A 17,068-nucleotide genomic window follows, 5' to 3' on the forward strand; every position below is an offset into this window, starting at 1 on the left:
GTGCTGCTCCCTTCCTTGGAGAAACACAACTGGTTTCAGTGACCTGCACTTACCTGGCTCCCTCCTTGACTCTAGAGAAATCAGAAGTTGTTGGGTTTGAGATGTGTTGTGACTTTCATTCTCTCAAAGATGTGTAACAGTAGCCCAAACAATTCACAGCTCACCAAGGTAATTTAGCCAGTGAACAACCTACAGAAGCCAGGAGGGCAAGGAAGACATTCTGGGGAGTTGGAAGCACATCCTTTAGCAACCTCCAGCTTGCTGCTAGACAAAATCAGCACAAGCCTTAGCCTGTGCCTGGGACAAAAATGGTAAAAGGCTAAGCTTTGATGGAGAGAGACAGAAGGGAAAAACACATGAAAAGCTATTACAGTATCAAATGTAAGCAGCTGCAGGAGCAAAGCCCAGTTCTGTGACAGTCATAAGCTCACCTTGGTTATTATTTCAGTTATCAGTCTATGATTGGCACCTATAAATACAGAAAATTGTCTCAGCTGGAAATAGATGTGATCTACACCAATTAGTATCTCATCTGCTCAAGTACAAAAAAAAAACCAAAAAGGCAGACACAGCTACATAAGCCCCAAAGCTGGGTGCTGGCAGATGAGCCTCTGGAAACAGATCCAAGAAGTTCTGGTGGGAACTGGGAAACCAAATGGGTATACATGGATGCAAGAGGAGAGAAGGACTATACAGGGAGCACATGAGGAGCTCATCATTCCCACAGTTAGCAGTGGGACACAGGGTTTCATTCATTTCTCAGGTGCTCAGTCATCAGGCTGAGTTGTTCAGGCATCCTTCTGCCTGATCACTCATTCTTGACCTATGTGTGAGGCTGCTTTGCAAGAAACACTGAAAGCTAGTGGCACCTGAGAGAGGCAGCACTTTGCAGCTTTTGCAGGTACTAGCTGCATGCCAATGAGTCACCAGAAGCCTGCTGTGAAATTCAAGCCCTCAGTGAGATGTAATTTCCACACAAGCTCTATGCTGGATGATGAGAGGGCAGCAAGGTGCATGGACTGGGCACACACTTGCTTCCTGCCCACCCATATCTCCCCACCCTACCCAAGAAATACAGGCTGCAGCCCAGCTGATTTCTCCCACAGATCCTTTATAGCCTCATCTCTTCCCCGTGGAACCCTGATCTGGTGCGGTACAGGCTGTAGAGCCCCATATGGGAGCTCTGGATGTTTTCCTTTCTATCCACAGAAGCCCTTCTATCTTTCAGCTGCCAAAGACACATGTGGGTCCCAACAGGAAAACAATCAGCAAACCTCTCTATCAGCCAGATACAGCAGGGACACATGCATGGTTAAACCTCATTCCTGTTGCCAGCCCTTATGGGCTCGTATGCAGCTGCTTGACCCCTGGAAGAGGTGGGATCTGAGCTGCTCCCTCACCCCATGCTATGTCATCAAACTGACCAGATCCACTGCGTGGCCACTGCCTGGTGCAATGCCCTGGGCACAGCCCTGCCCTTCTGCCAACCAACTCGGGTGAGTGACATGGGGTGCTGAATGAAAAGGGAGTTGTGACACCCGTGGGGCCCCTTGTGACTTGTCACCTGCTAGTGTGGTTGCTGCCACTTCCCCTTCAAATGCACTGTGCTGTCACCAATTGAGCCACATCAGAGACTGCTTCTTGGCTAATAATCATGGAAGAAACCTCTAATCTATTTTTAAACAAAGGTTGAGTAATCTGAAAGATGAGGGACTGGGACAAGGAATACAACCAAAACCACAGAAGACCAAAGAAAATAAGCACATGTTCCCAGGATCTTTCAATACAAGCTCCAGAAAGGTTATGCAAGATGAGCACTGTGGCATTCACATCTACTTTCTGCTGCTGTTCAGAGCTGCTGCAGAGTCCTGGAGATAAGGAACTGTCAGACCTGGGATAGATGCCCTCAGCCTGTGTCCTTCAGTCCTGCCTGTGAGCAAGGCAACCAGCGGTAAAAAGAGCCTGTGATCACTGTAATTAAAACCCACCACCACAATCACACCTACCAACAACGGGAAAGTCTTCAGACAAGACATTGTCTGCTCCCACAGAGAAGTCTCTGTCCTTGTGAGCCTCCTGGAAGGAAGCAGGACCCCATTCCTTGCAGAGAGGAAAACCAAGGGTTATGCACATTAACACAGGATTGCCAGGCAATTGTGTGGCTGGGCTGTGCCAGGCCCTGTCTGTAATGCCCTGATAAAATATCCTGCAGGTGTACAACAGGGCTTGAATGGGGTAAGTGTCTGCTGCCTTGTGACTGACTAGGGCAACCAAAATCTATGCAGCACAGAGCCAGCCTTGGTGCTTGGTGATGAAGAGTGGCTGCTGGTTACCACATGACCCGAAGCAAATTAGACCTAAGGACCTGTCTGAGCAGGGCTTCTTTGCCACATTGACAAATGGCTGTGCAAAAAAAGAAACTGACACAGCATAGCACTGAGACACAGATGTGGCAGATTTTCTCGGGCACTGAAGTGCAGAAATGAAGCAGTCATTGCAGAAAATTTTGTCCTTGAAGTTCTTAAGCAGGACACAGATCATCACAGCCAGAGTCATCCAGCCTCACAGCAACACAAACTTGCTGGCTATACCCTGGGTTGCCCTTTTATGGTAAATTCACCTCCTTACCAGTCTGCCATGGCACAAAGCATTTAGCAATTAACATTTCTGCTCCAGCAGGAACGTTCCCTACAGTCTGAGGATGCAAACAGTTTCTTCCTGGCAATACACAGTGCAGCTGCCAGAGGCCACCAATCTCAGCTGGAGCCTCAGTGTTATTTTAAGCACTGTTCCCAGCTGCAGCAGCACTGTGCTCACCAAAACCCTTCCTTCTAAAAAGGATGACAATGGGCCACGGCCCTATGGTGACTTTCAGTGGGATCAAGTGTTGACTCCTTCCCAGCATGCCACGAGGCTAAGATGAATCCATGGTTTAGCACAGCCAGTGAAGTATCCCGTGGCACGTTCAAATGCACTTATTTTGCCTTTACATGTAATGAAGGTCCCTCTTCCACTCATCTCTTCCCTTCTGCCAGCAGACAGGAACAAATAAACCTCCCATCTTTTGCCTCCTTCCTTCACCTCCCAAACTGAGACCTCTTCCTTTGCCCCAGCTTCTCCAGCCATAAACCATCACCATGAGCCATTTCAGGAACAATTCTCCTTCAGAACACATGCCTGCTTAGAAGACCGTCTTACGTCTGACTGTGTCTTGCAAGATCTGAGAGCGTCTATAGAAAAAAAAGCAAAGAGCCAGGTACAACTGCAGGAACATTGTGAAAACCACACAATGCCAGACTGCTGCAAAAAGAGTAAGCTCTTTGTACAATGACAAGCTCTCCAACCACTGGCTAAGGATCCCATTAGAGAACATGATGGCATGAGATGTTCACAAACATGAGGGCTGCTTCTTTTAGTATCGGCTGCAATCAGCGACAGGTAACCTCATTCAGGCCTTTAAACATTCAAGCCCATGGTTTGTTATTATAATTAAGATACTGGAGTGTGATTTGGGGTGAAAGGAGTAAATTTCAGAGCTAATTTTGCAGGCACGAAGTGCATGGGCTCTGGTTATATTTAGTAAAACGATTCTAATTTTGTTCTACTTTTTGTTGGGAGTGCTATCAGTTGATCCTGCCTCTTTTCATTCCATTTGGATTTGTTCTTTGCTATATTAATGAGGACTTAACAGAAAGTCAATCACATGCCATTTAATAAAATTTCAGATTAAGTAGTAAAGAGCCACAAAGTGTATTGAAGCCTACTTCAGAGCTCCAGGGCTTTGCTCATGCTTAGTCACAATTGTTTCCTCTTCCCCTGCCAGAGCAAACTGTACCTCCAATTGTCTCCAGACATGAAGTTAAAGCTTGTTTATCCTTGTTAAGATACTCCGGTGTTTGTTGCGGCCATGTTCGTTCCAGCCTAGTCTGCCTGAGCCTGATACCAATATACCTGCAAACTTATTAGGTAAAGCCTAGCCTCAGGAAAGCCTCTCCCTTCCATCTAAAAAGGGACAAGAATGTCAAATTTTCACTAGAAACAGGAGATTAATTTGTCATATGAGCTGCAGCTGCACAGTATAGGAAAGTCTGCCCTCTTTCCCCTTTAGCTGCTTTGCCTTGGAAGGCTACTAGGAGCTTCAGCAAGGTATGCAACGGGCATTCAGAGCACCACTCACCTGTACTATTCCAGCACGTACTATCCCAGGAGCATACTGCAGCATTTGATGAATTCCTCACTTGAGTGTATTTACAGTTGAAGGCCTACATAAGATTCGTGCTGTAGAATTTGTAGACCCAACCCTTGCCCACGCAACAAATGAAAAACTGAAGTCACTCAGCCTAAAGCATCTGCTGGGTGTGTTCATTCTGCATCCGCGCTGATCCTGGCAGCTTTCATTTAGGACCCTCCCTCTTTGCTAGAAGTGGTTTGATTGCCCTGCTTAGAAAACTGTTAGTTTCATTTTTTATGTTCTGCCCTAGTGCTTCGTGTTCCTGCCATTTTCTGCAGAGGCTGCACTTGCTGGCAGAAATTCATCTGCCATGATGCATCTAGCAGAGGAAACCAAAGGCAGAACCTAGGAATCAAACCCAGGTTGTTCTGGCTTTCACAGGTGAAAGACAGCTTGAAAGATCCTTGTTCAAGCAACCGTGTCTCATTGAATGATGTGGCAGGGACAAAGGCACAGCATCAGAAGACAATCTAAACCATCTGTTAAATGTCATCATGCACAAATGTGTTACTGCATTAGCTCCACATTCAGGCACTCATATTCACCATTCTGTCTGGGATACTAAATAAAGAGTAGAACAATCTTCAGCTAACAAAACAGAAACATTATCCTTACAATTAATTACCTTGTTCAGAGAGAAAACAGAACAGTTACCAGACAGGCACTGTGTGCCAGGACTGATACTAAGCTGTCCAAGGTTTTACAAAAACAGATTTCAGAAACCTTATGGAAGGCCCAGAACTGAAATAGCTGATCAGGACCAAGATGTCTATAAAAAAAACCAACCCTAAACCAAACAAACCAAAACACCCCAAATCTCCCCCCCCACACACCCTTGTGGCACAGAGAAAAATCTTCCATTCCTCAGAGCAAGGTAATGCCACTGCTAGTCTAAATCATAGGATCATTGAATAGTTTGAGCAGGAAGTGGCCTTAAAGATCTCTTACTTTCAATCCCACTAAAAGGAGGTGATCTTTAAGGTCCCTTCCACCAGATCAGGTTGCTCAAAGCCCCATTTACCCTGGCCTTGAACACTTCAAGGGAGGAGGCATCCACAGCTTCTCTAAGCAACCTATTCCAGTGTATCACTACCCCTTACCATGAGGCATCTGCTCAAAATTATTTGAGGCACATAATTAAGAACCCAAGGCCAAAAGAAAATCACTTTTGTAACAGTTTTATTCAAGTCTGTGTGCTCTAGTGTTGAGACAAGGCCTAGATCAGCATTACACTGTAATACAATAATTTTAGCCATTGAACCAAGCCTGCTTGGCATCCTTGGTTTACAATTTACAGTACATCCAAAAAAAAAAAGCAAAGAGAAAAGAAACCCCAAAACGCCAACAACTTCCATTAGCTCTTTGCTTCACTTAAATATTGTTCTATAACATAAAATAATTTAATACAAAAAAAGAACTGTAATCCAAATACACATAATACATTGACACAGAACAGAGGAAAGATACAGTAGATTATGCACAAGAGTATTCAGTTGATGTGTTACCTACAGTGAAAGAAACTGGACATTAATATAATTTAACTATTTAAGCCCAAGAGGGTCAGAGGCAACAAGTCCGGGTCACAAATAAAGCTTTTTCAAAAATAATGCAATCTTCTTTTCCTCTAAGCTTACTGCTGTACAGAAGTTAAAGGAAGGCTTCAACAAATCACTTAATTGAACAACATTTCATTACACAAACAAGAAAAAACTTGGTGGCCTCTGTTATTTCGCTCCACACTGGGGTACGTTGCCGTTTGCTAATGGAACTGCTTCGTGGCAGGTTCTTCGGGCAAAAACATACCTTCAGGTGCTACTTCCATAGCAACAGACATTTGAACACCATGAACAGAAGACACACAGAGGTCTCCAAAACCAGACTGAAATACTGAAAATTTTTAAGGTGAATCCCAGTCCTACAGTTTGGAGTTCCTTATGAAGTACCCAACACCCTCCACACAGTGATTTCGACACAAGAAGGAACTATCCCGTATCTCAAAAGGACAGACATGGGGGGCATGATCTTATATTAATCTACTCACCTTGTTCTTCAGATTTACAATATTGTACCTAGGAAAGTCAGGTCACTGATTTTTGCAGCTGGCTTTAAATAGAAGCAGGAGCAGATCCACAATTAATAAGGCAAAATAAAGAAGTAGCTTATAAAAAGAGGGAGGAAATACATTCTCTGGCTGAGAAATCCTTGGATTTTCAAAGCCACAGAAGAGACATTTTTAAAAGCAGAGGTATTTTCCCTGATTTTTCTACCACTGTTGCCTTACCCACTCCATATAAGCCTCTCAACTTAAGTCAGGCAAAATATCTCAGATATTTCCAGTTTGTCCTGAATTTAAGACAAAAATCATATATATACCAGCACAGAGTCCTGCACAAACAACCGACAAACAAGAACCCTAGAAGTCTAGTAAGAGTGGTGCATGTTGATCACTGCTGAACTTGTCAGGTCTATCCACCAGCCTGGAGGGATGAATTAGTAAAACCAGAAAAAACATCCAAGAAAAGGCCTCAGGTTAAACGGCCATTTGCACACACAACCTCCCTGCACCACCCACTGCCCTGTTAACAGCCAGCAAGCTGCTAATGCAGAAGTTGTTGATCTTTCTTCCTGTGCCAGAAAACATTCTCAAAGTTTGCCCTGTTTGTGGTAAGAATTAGCAGTCAAACAGGCATGGCATGTGCAGTCATGGAAAGGCCACAAGGAGTCAGCAATCAAGCCAGCATTTACCCACAGGCGTGTGAACAAACTCTTTCCTCGTTCCTCTGACAGTCCAAATGCAGAGCCTTGTCCTTTGCCGTTAATCAGTACAGGACAAGCCACCAATTGAGATTAAAAGAACTTTGCTGAATTGGGGGTCTTGTGCATTTTGACCCACAGATACATTCCTCTACTGACTTCAGTGATGCTTAGAGTATGTGATGAAGAGCTTTCTTGAACTGAGGCCTCTTCCCTTTGAACTTGAAAGTTAATTACCCTAGATAGGAACTTTCACGACTGGATGTTGTGGGCTGTATGTGTTTTCTTCTTGTAACTGCTGAGTATGTGGAGCACTGGTGCCTACTGCCTTTAAGTGGATCTAAGTACATTCTCCACTTTGAATTTAGCAATCCTCCAAAGAGACCTATATTGCACAAGAAATGATTTTTTTCTCTCTGCAAAGAGCACTGGCCCAACCCAACTGTTCAACTGCCAGACACCCATATGCTTTCTTTTTTGTCTTTCTATTTTGGGGGATTTTTTTTTTCCTGTGGCTTCATTCTTTACAGTCTAAGATTTCTGGATGTTATGGTTGTTAAGATAACCTTGAACACAGAGCAATGGCAGAACTGATGCAGTAACATATGCTTGAGATGCAGTGTGAAAAGTCGGCTCAGGGGTATTAGCTGTCCTGTTTAGGTACAAATGCTAACCATGTTAGCTAACCGTGCTCACTAAAGCCTGCAGGGGAGAAGAACAAGCCTACTATGAATCTGGGCAATCAGTCGAGGCTGACAACTTAATTCCTGACTCCAACTGGACCTGGGAGAATGCACATTACCAAAGTGGAGACGTAGCCACATCCAAGTAACTCAAGAAGTGGTCACATCTACAAAATCCAGAAGAAAGCATGTGAGAACCTCAGTTCTCCTCCACATGCAGTTAGTTAAACTCAAGCTGCTCAGTGTGCAACTGTGCTATGTCAAAGAATAATCAGAGGCCAGGTTTGTTCTGAAACTCAGTGAGAAGAAACCAATTTACACAGGTTCTCCAAAAACCTGTTCATCTATATACTGAAACTTGCTGTTAGCAGCATTCTTACCAAGGAAGCTTGGAAAAATACCAGCACATCCTTCTGCTCTGTAAAGGAGCTACTGCTAAGAGAATGAGACACAAAAGCATCAGGACAAGGCAAGAACAACGTTTCTTCTTTCTCAGACTTGTATGCCTCTCCAAGACAAGGTTAACTTTATCCAACCTCAACATCTGTTCTTCAGAAAATACTAAATAGGAACAATAAAGGTAGAACAGGGAGACAGTGTCAGTCACTCTGGAATGGCATACATAAAACCCATTATTCTGGTCTCATGCCTGGGTTTCAGCCAACAGCTCCTGAACACAATGTAGGTTCTCACTAGCTATCCTGGCAGTTAAAATTTGAGCATGAACAAGATGCTAGAAAAGTATTTCTGAATAATGAAAGACCTCCTCTCCTCATTTTCCAAATAAAACTTTGACATTCCTCCTGCAGATTTGCTCTAAGCCCTCTTTTGCTAGCTGTGCCTCCACCTGACCCATCAGCTGCATTTGTCCACTTCAAGCTGAGCATATGAATCCGCTGCACTACACACTAAAAATGTGCCATGGTTTCTTTATATTAGCTGTATTAGGCTGCCTGCATGTAATTGGCATGGAGATAAAGTAAGGGTGGAATTAGGATCTGATACATTAGGAAAACTATACTGCCAACCACAGGGAAGTAATGAAGATTGTGTGTATGTCCACTTCAAGAGCACATGAAATGATCTATTTTCTGTAACTGATTTCCCCCCCAAAGCACTAGGGACAACATGAAATCCTCTTTTGCTCTGTTGACAATCAGCAGTTCCACAGGTCAGAAACCATGAAGAAAAATATCCTCCCATGTCATTTATTGTTTTGGAATATCCATAGTAAAGTGTAATACTAACCTACAAAACTGAGTGGCTGGTTTTATTTCTTCCACCAGGAGCTGGCATGTCAGACAGCCAAATGCAGGTGCTTTCCTCGATCCTCCCAGCATTCCAGCCTCAACTGCCTACCTCCATCAATTCTTACCAAGACTTACTCTTTCTCCTCATTCCATCTCTACAAATGAGGTAGCTCAGGCCAAAATAAAAACAAGTCAACCAGAAATTAAGTAACTACACATTCCTCCATTCTGCTTTAGGACCCAACTGACCTACAATGCCAGAATATAAACAAACACCTAGTATCTATCTGTCTTCTGACTGCTTATCACATTAAGAAAGATAATTTCAACTTTTTGCTCACTATTTCCTGCCACCCTCTGCTTTCACTTCCCTCAGTTGTGTCTCATACTTCTAGCTTGGAAAACACTTTGGATCAATGCACCCCTAAGAAGATACCAGTTTCTGTCTTAAATCCCCATGGTACTATGGTAACAAAGATAAATAACTGATAAAGAAGAGATAGGGGCAGAAATCTGATCAAGAGACAAGGAGACCTAGCAATAGCCAACTTCTTTCCACAGGGGTGCACACACATCGGTGTAGGAAAGACATTAAATGTTTACAGTGCTGGTATTTGGCCTGATGTGTGATGAAGAACAGTACAGTACTTAAACCTACAAACAAGAGTCTCCTCCAAAAACCATACTCAGGCCCTAGAAAGGAGGCATGTGAAGGCACCTAGGAATACAGGATGCACCTAACAGAGGACTGGAAAAAACCCCAATAAGACAACAAAAGCTAAGCAGTCCAAGAAGCCATTCTCAGTAAGACAAACTATGTTCTTGATCATTTAGAACCACGGAAAAGCTTTTTCACTCCTGTAGAGAAGGAGATTAAATGTGTTTCTTGCATACAAACACTGACAAAGTGCTTGAGACTTCCCAGTTGTAAAAAGAAAAAGATATCTTTGTTAGAGAGGAACAAGAATAATTCTAGCAGCTTCACCAGAACCCCCACCTAGTCACCAGTGATAGGTTACTTTATAGTCAAGCACGTGTACCTTCTAGCAAGGGAATTACTGTTTTTAACACACAAAAACTAAAGCTGATGTTGGCTATTTCAGAAGCTGTATTTATCTCCAACAAATGGCAAAGCTGCTTAGAAAAAGCTGAGCAGGAGAAAAAACAACAAACTTGTATTAATTGCAGCATGTGACTTTTTACCAGTGTGTTCAATAGAGGGAGCAGCAGAACAAGCCATAAATCCATTTCCATACTGTGAAAGCAGGGCTGAAGAAACAAATGTAAGACTCTTAACTACACAAAAAAGGAAAATGTAAACCACAAACTGGTTTGGAACTGGAGAGAGAGAGGAAAAAAAAAGAAGGTAAAAGCGTGGTTATTAACCCTTTCTGTCCAGCTAGACACCACCAGTGGCTGTGTAAACCATCATATTCTAATTTACAACAGGGAACTTCATAGGAAAACATAGGAAGGCATTATTTCCTAAAGATATCTTAAAGATACAATTGACCAAAGGTATATGAAGTCTGAAAGCTATCCTCTGTGACAGCATACGTATGTGTTGGTTCTCTTTGCACCTACATGCTCTATTTACTGCTTGTTTGCAAGTGTGTTTTCACACATGCCTATTCTCTAACTCCTCATGTCCAGTTTTACCCAAACTACAGCCTTAAGTGAGTTATAAATATGGAAGCTAACAAACCATTATGCAGCAACACATTGGCCACAACAACCCCATGTATTGCTACAGGCTGGGGTCAGAGTGGCTGGAGAGTATCCAGGCAGAAAGGGACCTAGGGGTACTGGTTGATAGTAGGCTGAACATAAGCCAGCAGTGTGCCCAGGTAGCCAAGAAGGCCAATGGAACAGTGTGGCCAGCAGGAGCAGGGAAGTCATTCTGCCCTTGTACTCAGCACTGGTTATGTCACACCTTGAGTCCTGTGTCCACTTCTGGGCCCCTCAGTTTAGGAGATGCTGGAACATGTCCAGAGAAGGGCAACAAAGCTGCGGAGAGGTTTGGAGCACAAGCCCTGTGAGGAGAGGCTGCGGGAGGTGGGGTTGCTTAGCCTGGAGAAGAGGAGGCTCAGGGGAGACCTTCTTGCTGTCTACAACTACCTGAAGGGAGGTTGTAACCAGGTGGGGGTTGGTCTCTTCTCCCAGGCAACCTGTGACAGAACAAGAGGACACAGTCTCAGGTTGCACCAGGGGAGGTTTAGGCTGGATGTTAGGAAGAAGTTCTTCACAGAAAGAGTGACTGGCCATTGGAATGGGCTGCCTGGGGAGGTGGTGGAGTCACCATCACTGGAGGCGTTTAAGTGGGGACTGGATGAGGCACTTGGTGCCATGGTTTAGTTGATTAGATGGTATTGGGTGATAGGTTGGACTTGAGGATCTCGAAGGTCTCTTCCAACCTGGTTAATTCTATTCTATTCTAACAGGGTAAGGAGCAGAGATCTTCATATCCAAATATAGGCTTCCTTGTTTCATACTTCAAAATGTGAAGCCAAAAGAAGGACCTGTATCACCATGCAAGATATAAGCCTCCTTACTTGCCAGAGACTTGGTAAGAGATCTTGAGAGTATTTCAAATATCACTTGGAAAAAGTTAGAAAGCAGTAAGCACTTTCACCAAGAAGAATGGCTTCAAAAAAACCCAAAGAAACAAACTCACTGGTATTAGCTTAAAAAAAAAAACAACTTACAGAACTACCAGGCTATCACTGAATTTTGGGATATAGTATTTGGTTTGCTTCCACATAGCTAATGGGACTCCAGCTCCCATATTCATCCTACAGAGATGAATTAAATTGCAAATAAAGCTAAGTTTGAAACAGAAAAGTGACTCATGATAGGTTTCCTCTCATTTTCTATTCAGCAAGAACACTCCAGATGGCAGACTTGACTTTAATTGACTATTACTGCCTCACCTTCAACAGAGTGAGAGGTATTCAGCTTCATAACTAATTGAAGCAACATCTCTAAGCAGTATTGTCCATGTGGACTTAAAGTAACAGCGTGCTGTGATGAGGAAGGCAACTGCTCCCTTTCCTAGAGGTACAGAAAGCTACATCATAACAGCACATCAAAACACAACAGGTCTTTCCACATCAATACTGAAAAAATCACTTTGAAAATACTAATTTTGTTAGAGAACCATTACAAAAAGAGTATTTTCACTGAGGCTCCCTGCCCCATACTGAATATCAAGCCACTGCAATAGTAATGTGCAGAAAAACACAACAAAACCCAATCAACTGAACTAAAAAACCCACCACCAAAACATAACAAGTTACATTCACACCTCTGAAGAGGACTGAAAAGACATTAAGATCTACTTGCTGGCAAAACAGAGTATCATTCAGTCACAGTATCACAGTATAACTAAGGTTGGAAGAGACCTTGAGGATCATTGAGTCCAACCTGTCACCACAGACCTCATGACTAGACCATGGCACCAAGTGCCACGTCCAATCTCCTCTTGAACACCTCCAGGGACAGTGACTCCACCACCTCCCTGGGCAGCCCATTCCAATGACGAATGACTCTCTCAGTGAAGAACTTTCTCCTCACCTCGAGTCTAAACCTCCCCTGGCGCAGCTTGAGACTGTCCACAAGCTTTGGCAGGGGGGGTTGGACCTGATGATCTCTGGAGGTCCCTTCCAGCCTCTAATGTGCTGTGATACTGTGATAATCCGTAACTATTATGGCCTTAGTTTTGACACAAAGTTTTCTTCTCCCTACCCACATCCCCCACTCAATTTCTGTGAAACCAGTAGAAATTTAACCAAAAATGGGCAATTTTTTTTGCACTGGTTGCTATCTCTGCTTTCCCCCTGATTTCATAGGAAAACCAAACAGGATACAAGGGGAGCACATTTTGAACACCTGAAAACTTTTTTCTATTTCCTAAGCCAGCACATCAGTGACATCAATTAGTGACACATACTGGCAGCTGATTATTTCCAAGAAAACACCTTGTGGTGTTGGATGATAGGTTGGACACGATGATCTTGAAGGTCTCTTCCAACCTGGTTTATTCTATTCTATTCTAATAATTTCCAAACCAGAAATTTTAATGCTATTACTATCAGTTAAAAAACCCCAAAAAGTCATTTCTTCTTTGTGAGCCCTACAATTGCTGTACCCATTCTTTTGTCACTATGTTTTAGACTGCTCAGTGATTTTGTGCTCTCATGGTTTACCTTTTTCTAACTTTTCTCAAAAACAAAACAAAAAAGGGAGAAGGGGTGGATTTATTAATGTATTTGGGAACAAATACATATGTAAGATGTTGTGGTTTTTTTATCAGTAATAGCAAGATTTTCACCATCTTCCTCAAGAACACTGTTGGAAAGGTATGTCAAGCAGTATTCTGAAACACTAATGGTCCCTGACAAATGGGAACACCACTAACCAGCAGACAATAAAATAGTAATACATTTGTGAGCTGACAGGCTCCTATCACCTCAGTACCACAGTGAAGTACTCATTTGGAAATTTGGAACCCTCAGCACCCACAGCTGGGACTAAAAAAATGCTACAGATAAAGAAAGGAGATAAATCAAGCCAGAAGGGGATCCATGGACGCAGGAAGAGATAACTTAAACATGCACATAGCCTCCAGGACTCAGGATATCAGCTGCAACATCTTATTGGAAATCCATGAGGTAAAGCACCAGACAATGCTTTGCCTTGAGAGCCCCCTCTGCCAGTCAAAAATCTAGCTATTGCTAAAACCAATAGCTTGCTTTCTATAACAGATTCCTCTTGCCCGATACTTCAGGTTAGCCACAGGGCTCCCTACTGGAAGACAGGTATGGGCCAGTGCTCAAAGACAACCTTATTTTATTTCACATGCTAGATTCAATGAAGGTCATTGAATCCAGGGAGTGTTTTAAAAACACCCAAACATTATGCTTCTACCTAGTATTTCTGGCAGTTTTCTCTAGGGCAAAAATCCTCATCTTGTTTCCTTGTCATTCATCCTACTCAGCTCTTTCGATACAGCAATGTCCATTCGGTCTCAGGGAAAATGCTCTGTCAAGCAGAGTACTTCTAATAGGTTAGCTATATAGCACTTCCTTCAAGTGATTATCTAAAAGGGAGAAAGAATGTTTGACACTTCATCCTCAACTTCACTAAGCAAAAGAAGTGACAGACCAGCTTGGCTTTACAACTGCCTTGCCTGCTGAACACTCGAGAGAAACTTGGTGAGAGCAACCGGCCAACTATCAGAAAGTTCAGTGGGCTGAGTTAAACAAGGTGTTACCTAGAAAGGCAGCTAGAAAGGTAGCTTCCCATTCCACACAAGTGAATGGATTTTAAACATTTCTGTTCCAATGGAGCTATTCCAGGCAACGTCTTTGCAGAGCAGATGATGATTCCTATGACATTTCTAATGATACTTTTTGGATAGAAAACACTGCATTTCAGAACAGCTGATTCAGTTTTTCTTCAGACTTCTTAAAGTGGTAAGGGAGAGGATGGAAAGTCAATAGTTACAATCTGCTGCTTTTAAGTCCCTCTGACAGAGCCTCTGACAAGGCTTTCCTTGAGTTGAATGCTTAAAGGTCTGCATTAAATGAAGAAGTGTAAGTTTTCTTTTTAAACTATCTTAGCCCCGTGTGAGACCACCTTGCCTACAAAGTCAACAGTCTGTCCAGCTTCAGCAGCTAGTGTAGCATCATAAGGCTGGCTCTGGAGCATTCACTGGGGAAGGCAACAAAAAGTCATTCTGCCATTAAATACTTTTCATGGAATGTGACAAGAGATGTGTGATCCTTGTACATGAAAACACACTGTAACTGCTTGAAAAAAGGGTGCACTTGACTAATGGCAACATGTTTGGTTTAGCCCTCAAACAATAAGAATCCTTAAGTACAGTACTTCCCCACACATGCTGGTTTTCAACATCAGGTTACAAATATCTAAGCACACAAGCTCTCTGTGCTGACAGCTGCAAGAAAGTATTTGGCTACACTGCCCTCCAACAGGACTGGACTGCCCTAACAGGTCAAGCACTGCATCAACAGCAGTGTCAAATGAGTTGTTTGCACCCAAACAGTCTGTAGGTTAGCAAGGTGAGCACAGATCTGTACAAGAGTGAACAGATATGCTGTACCCTGCCATAATGCAAACGGCCCTGTGACACTCATATAAAGGCCACATCCCTTATAAATCATGTGGAAGTGGGGAAGGGTGAAGCTCTGACTGAAGCCAGTGAGGTATACCTGCAGAGGCACAGACACTTGCAGACTCTGTACAGAAAGCCATGAGCATCAGCACACCTTGTTTGTGTGACCTCCTCCTTCAAGACGGGGGTCTGTTCTTGCTCCAGTTAGGAGTTTTCATGTATTTGCACAGGAATAAAGTTTTACATGTCTGTAGTGCCTTTTACTCAAAGATCTCAAAGGACTTTATACCTATTACATATGTCCCAACCCCTCCCACTGTGAGGTAGGTATTATTCCTATTATTTACAGATGGGGAAATTCAGGCACAGAGGTTACATTATTTGCCCAAGGTCACACAGTGAGTCAGTGGCAAAATAAAACAGAATCCAGATGTTTTAACTCCTGTTTGCACAGTCCAACTACTGACAAGCCTCCATTTCAGAAGAGCCTTAAACAAGTATCAGTGTGCATGAGAAGAGTCTTGGATTTCAAGGGCCACTCCTAAAAAGCGTACAAAAGGAAGGAAAACAAGAAGAAAAACCAACAACAAAACACAGAACAGCATGAAGGGACATGTTACTTACTTCTGCAAGACAACACAGCTTTAAAGAAAGCTCCTACTGATCCCCTTCCCAGAGCTGAGGCAGCTTGACTATGAGCCTCAAATACAACGGCAGGAAAAGGAGGGTGACAGAACCAAAGATTGAAATAAAAAAAGCAAGCTAAAGTGAACAGCTGTACCACAAGCCTTCACCTTTTTGAACGCACAAGGATGTAGAGAACAGGGCTGAGAAGGACCTCAAGAGATCACTGAAGTCCATCCAACCTGCCTTGAAGCCAGGATCAACTGCACCTGCTTGTTCCCAACAGCCAAGTTAGTCTGCTCAGCAGAGATGCCATGCCCTTCCTCTGCAATCTGTTCCACCCTGCACAATCACGTGAGCAAAAGAGGACACTCGAGTCTAAGATGGCTAATTCTGCTCCTTCAGTGGGGGTACCATGATTCCCAGGCCTATCTAATGATCTGAATACATTTCAGAGAAGGTAGTCTCCAGAGAGTTACTTGTTTCTGTTCTGGACTCCTTGGGAAAACATCAAACACTGCTGTCTGCTGTAGTGTAATATTAGACTTTTGAAAATACTGATTAATACCAGAATAGATACCAATACACTTACTCCAAGTGCCAAATCCTACAAGGTCAGTAACAAAGACTTTGATATGATAATTTTAGCTCATTGCAGATTCAAACTGCAGTAATAGGGCAGGGAAGACTACAGAAAAACCCCACAGCAAAAGTCAGCAGCTCAGAGTTGCCGAGTTTCATCCAACTGCAGACAAAAATCAGGCAGTTGAACAACACAACTTCAGCAGAGGCAGCACCATATGATCTCTGTAGCATCCCTCCGTCTCATCTGTCTTCAAAGTGCATTCTCAGTGCAAAAAGTAGGACTGAATTTAGAGGGGCTCACCATCCCCAGTGGATTTCATACTAAGACCAGAATTCTTGCTTGAGTTCATAAGCTGCAGCTTTGTGTGTGTTAAGTTCACTTCTGCATAGCGGAATGGTGCTGTCCTGGCTCTGCCCCTCAGCATCTATGTCCAACAGTGTCCGCTCCTCTACAGGAAGACCCACCTGGAAAGGAAGCAGTGCAGGCAGTCCAGGTCTCTCTTCTACAGTGCTGCTGCTACTAGCGAAACAAGAGTCCAGATTGCTTGGAGTATCAGTACTTGAACTGTTGGCAGAAGATTCACCCTTGGCATTGCTGGGTGACACAAACCACCAGGGATCAAGCCGCTGCCGACTGGCTGCAGGACGTGGCCGGGGCAGGAACTCCAGTGTCTTGGGTCTTTCCAGTGTGGAGTCCTGCTGTGCATTCCATCGTCTTGGGGTTGGAGGAAAAACAATGTTGGGGTCTGGCAGGCGAGGGACCTCATTGGGATCTCTACTTGGACTAGGTGTTTTTAATACACCT

The 17,068-nt window shown here is 43.5% G+C and overlaps 1 protein-coding gene across 1 annotated transcript in view; it reads right to left on the reverse strand.

Annotated features, from left to right (window-relative positions):
• Positions 1-5,393: 5,393 nt before the first annotated feature.
• The window catches only part of MAP3K9 (mitogen-activated protein kinase kinase kinase 9), a 79,539-nt gene continuing 67,864 nt past the window's right edge, over positions 5,394-17,068 (reverse strand). The window contains exon 11 of the mRNA XM_068162131.1: positions 5,394-17,066. Coding sequence (XP_068018232.1) covers positions 16,585-17,066 — 482 coding nt within the window. The 3' untranslated portion in view covers positions 5,394-16,584. The remainder of the gene's footprint in view (positions 17,067-17,068) is intronic.

Source organism: Melanerpes formicivorus, unplaced genomic scaffold (genome assembly GCF_026170545.1).
Source record: "Melanerpes formicivorus ecotype bairdi unplaced genomic scaffold, bMelFor1.0.p_v2 SCAF_62, whole genome shotgun sequence".
Lineage (NCBI taxonomy): Eukaryota > Metazoa > Chordata > Aves > Piciformes > Picidae > Melanerpes > Melanerpes formicivorus.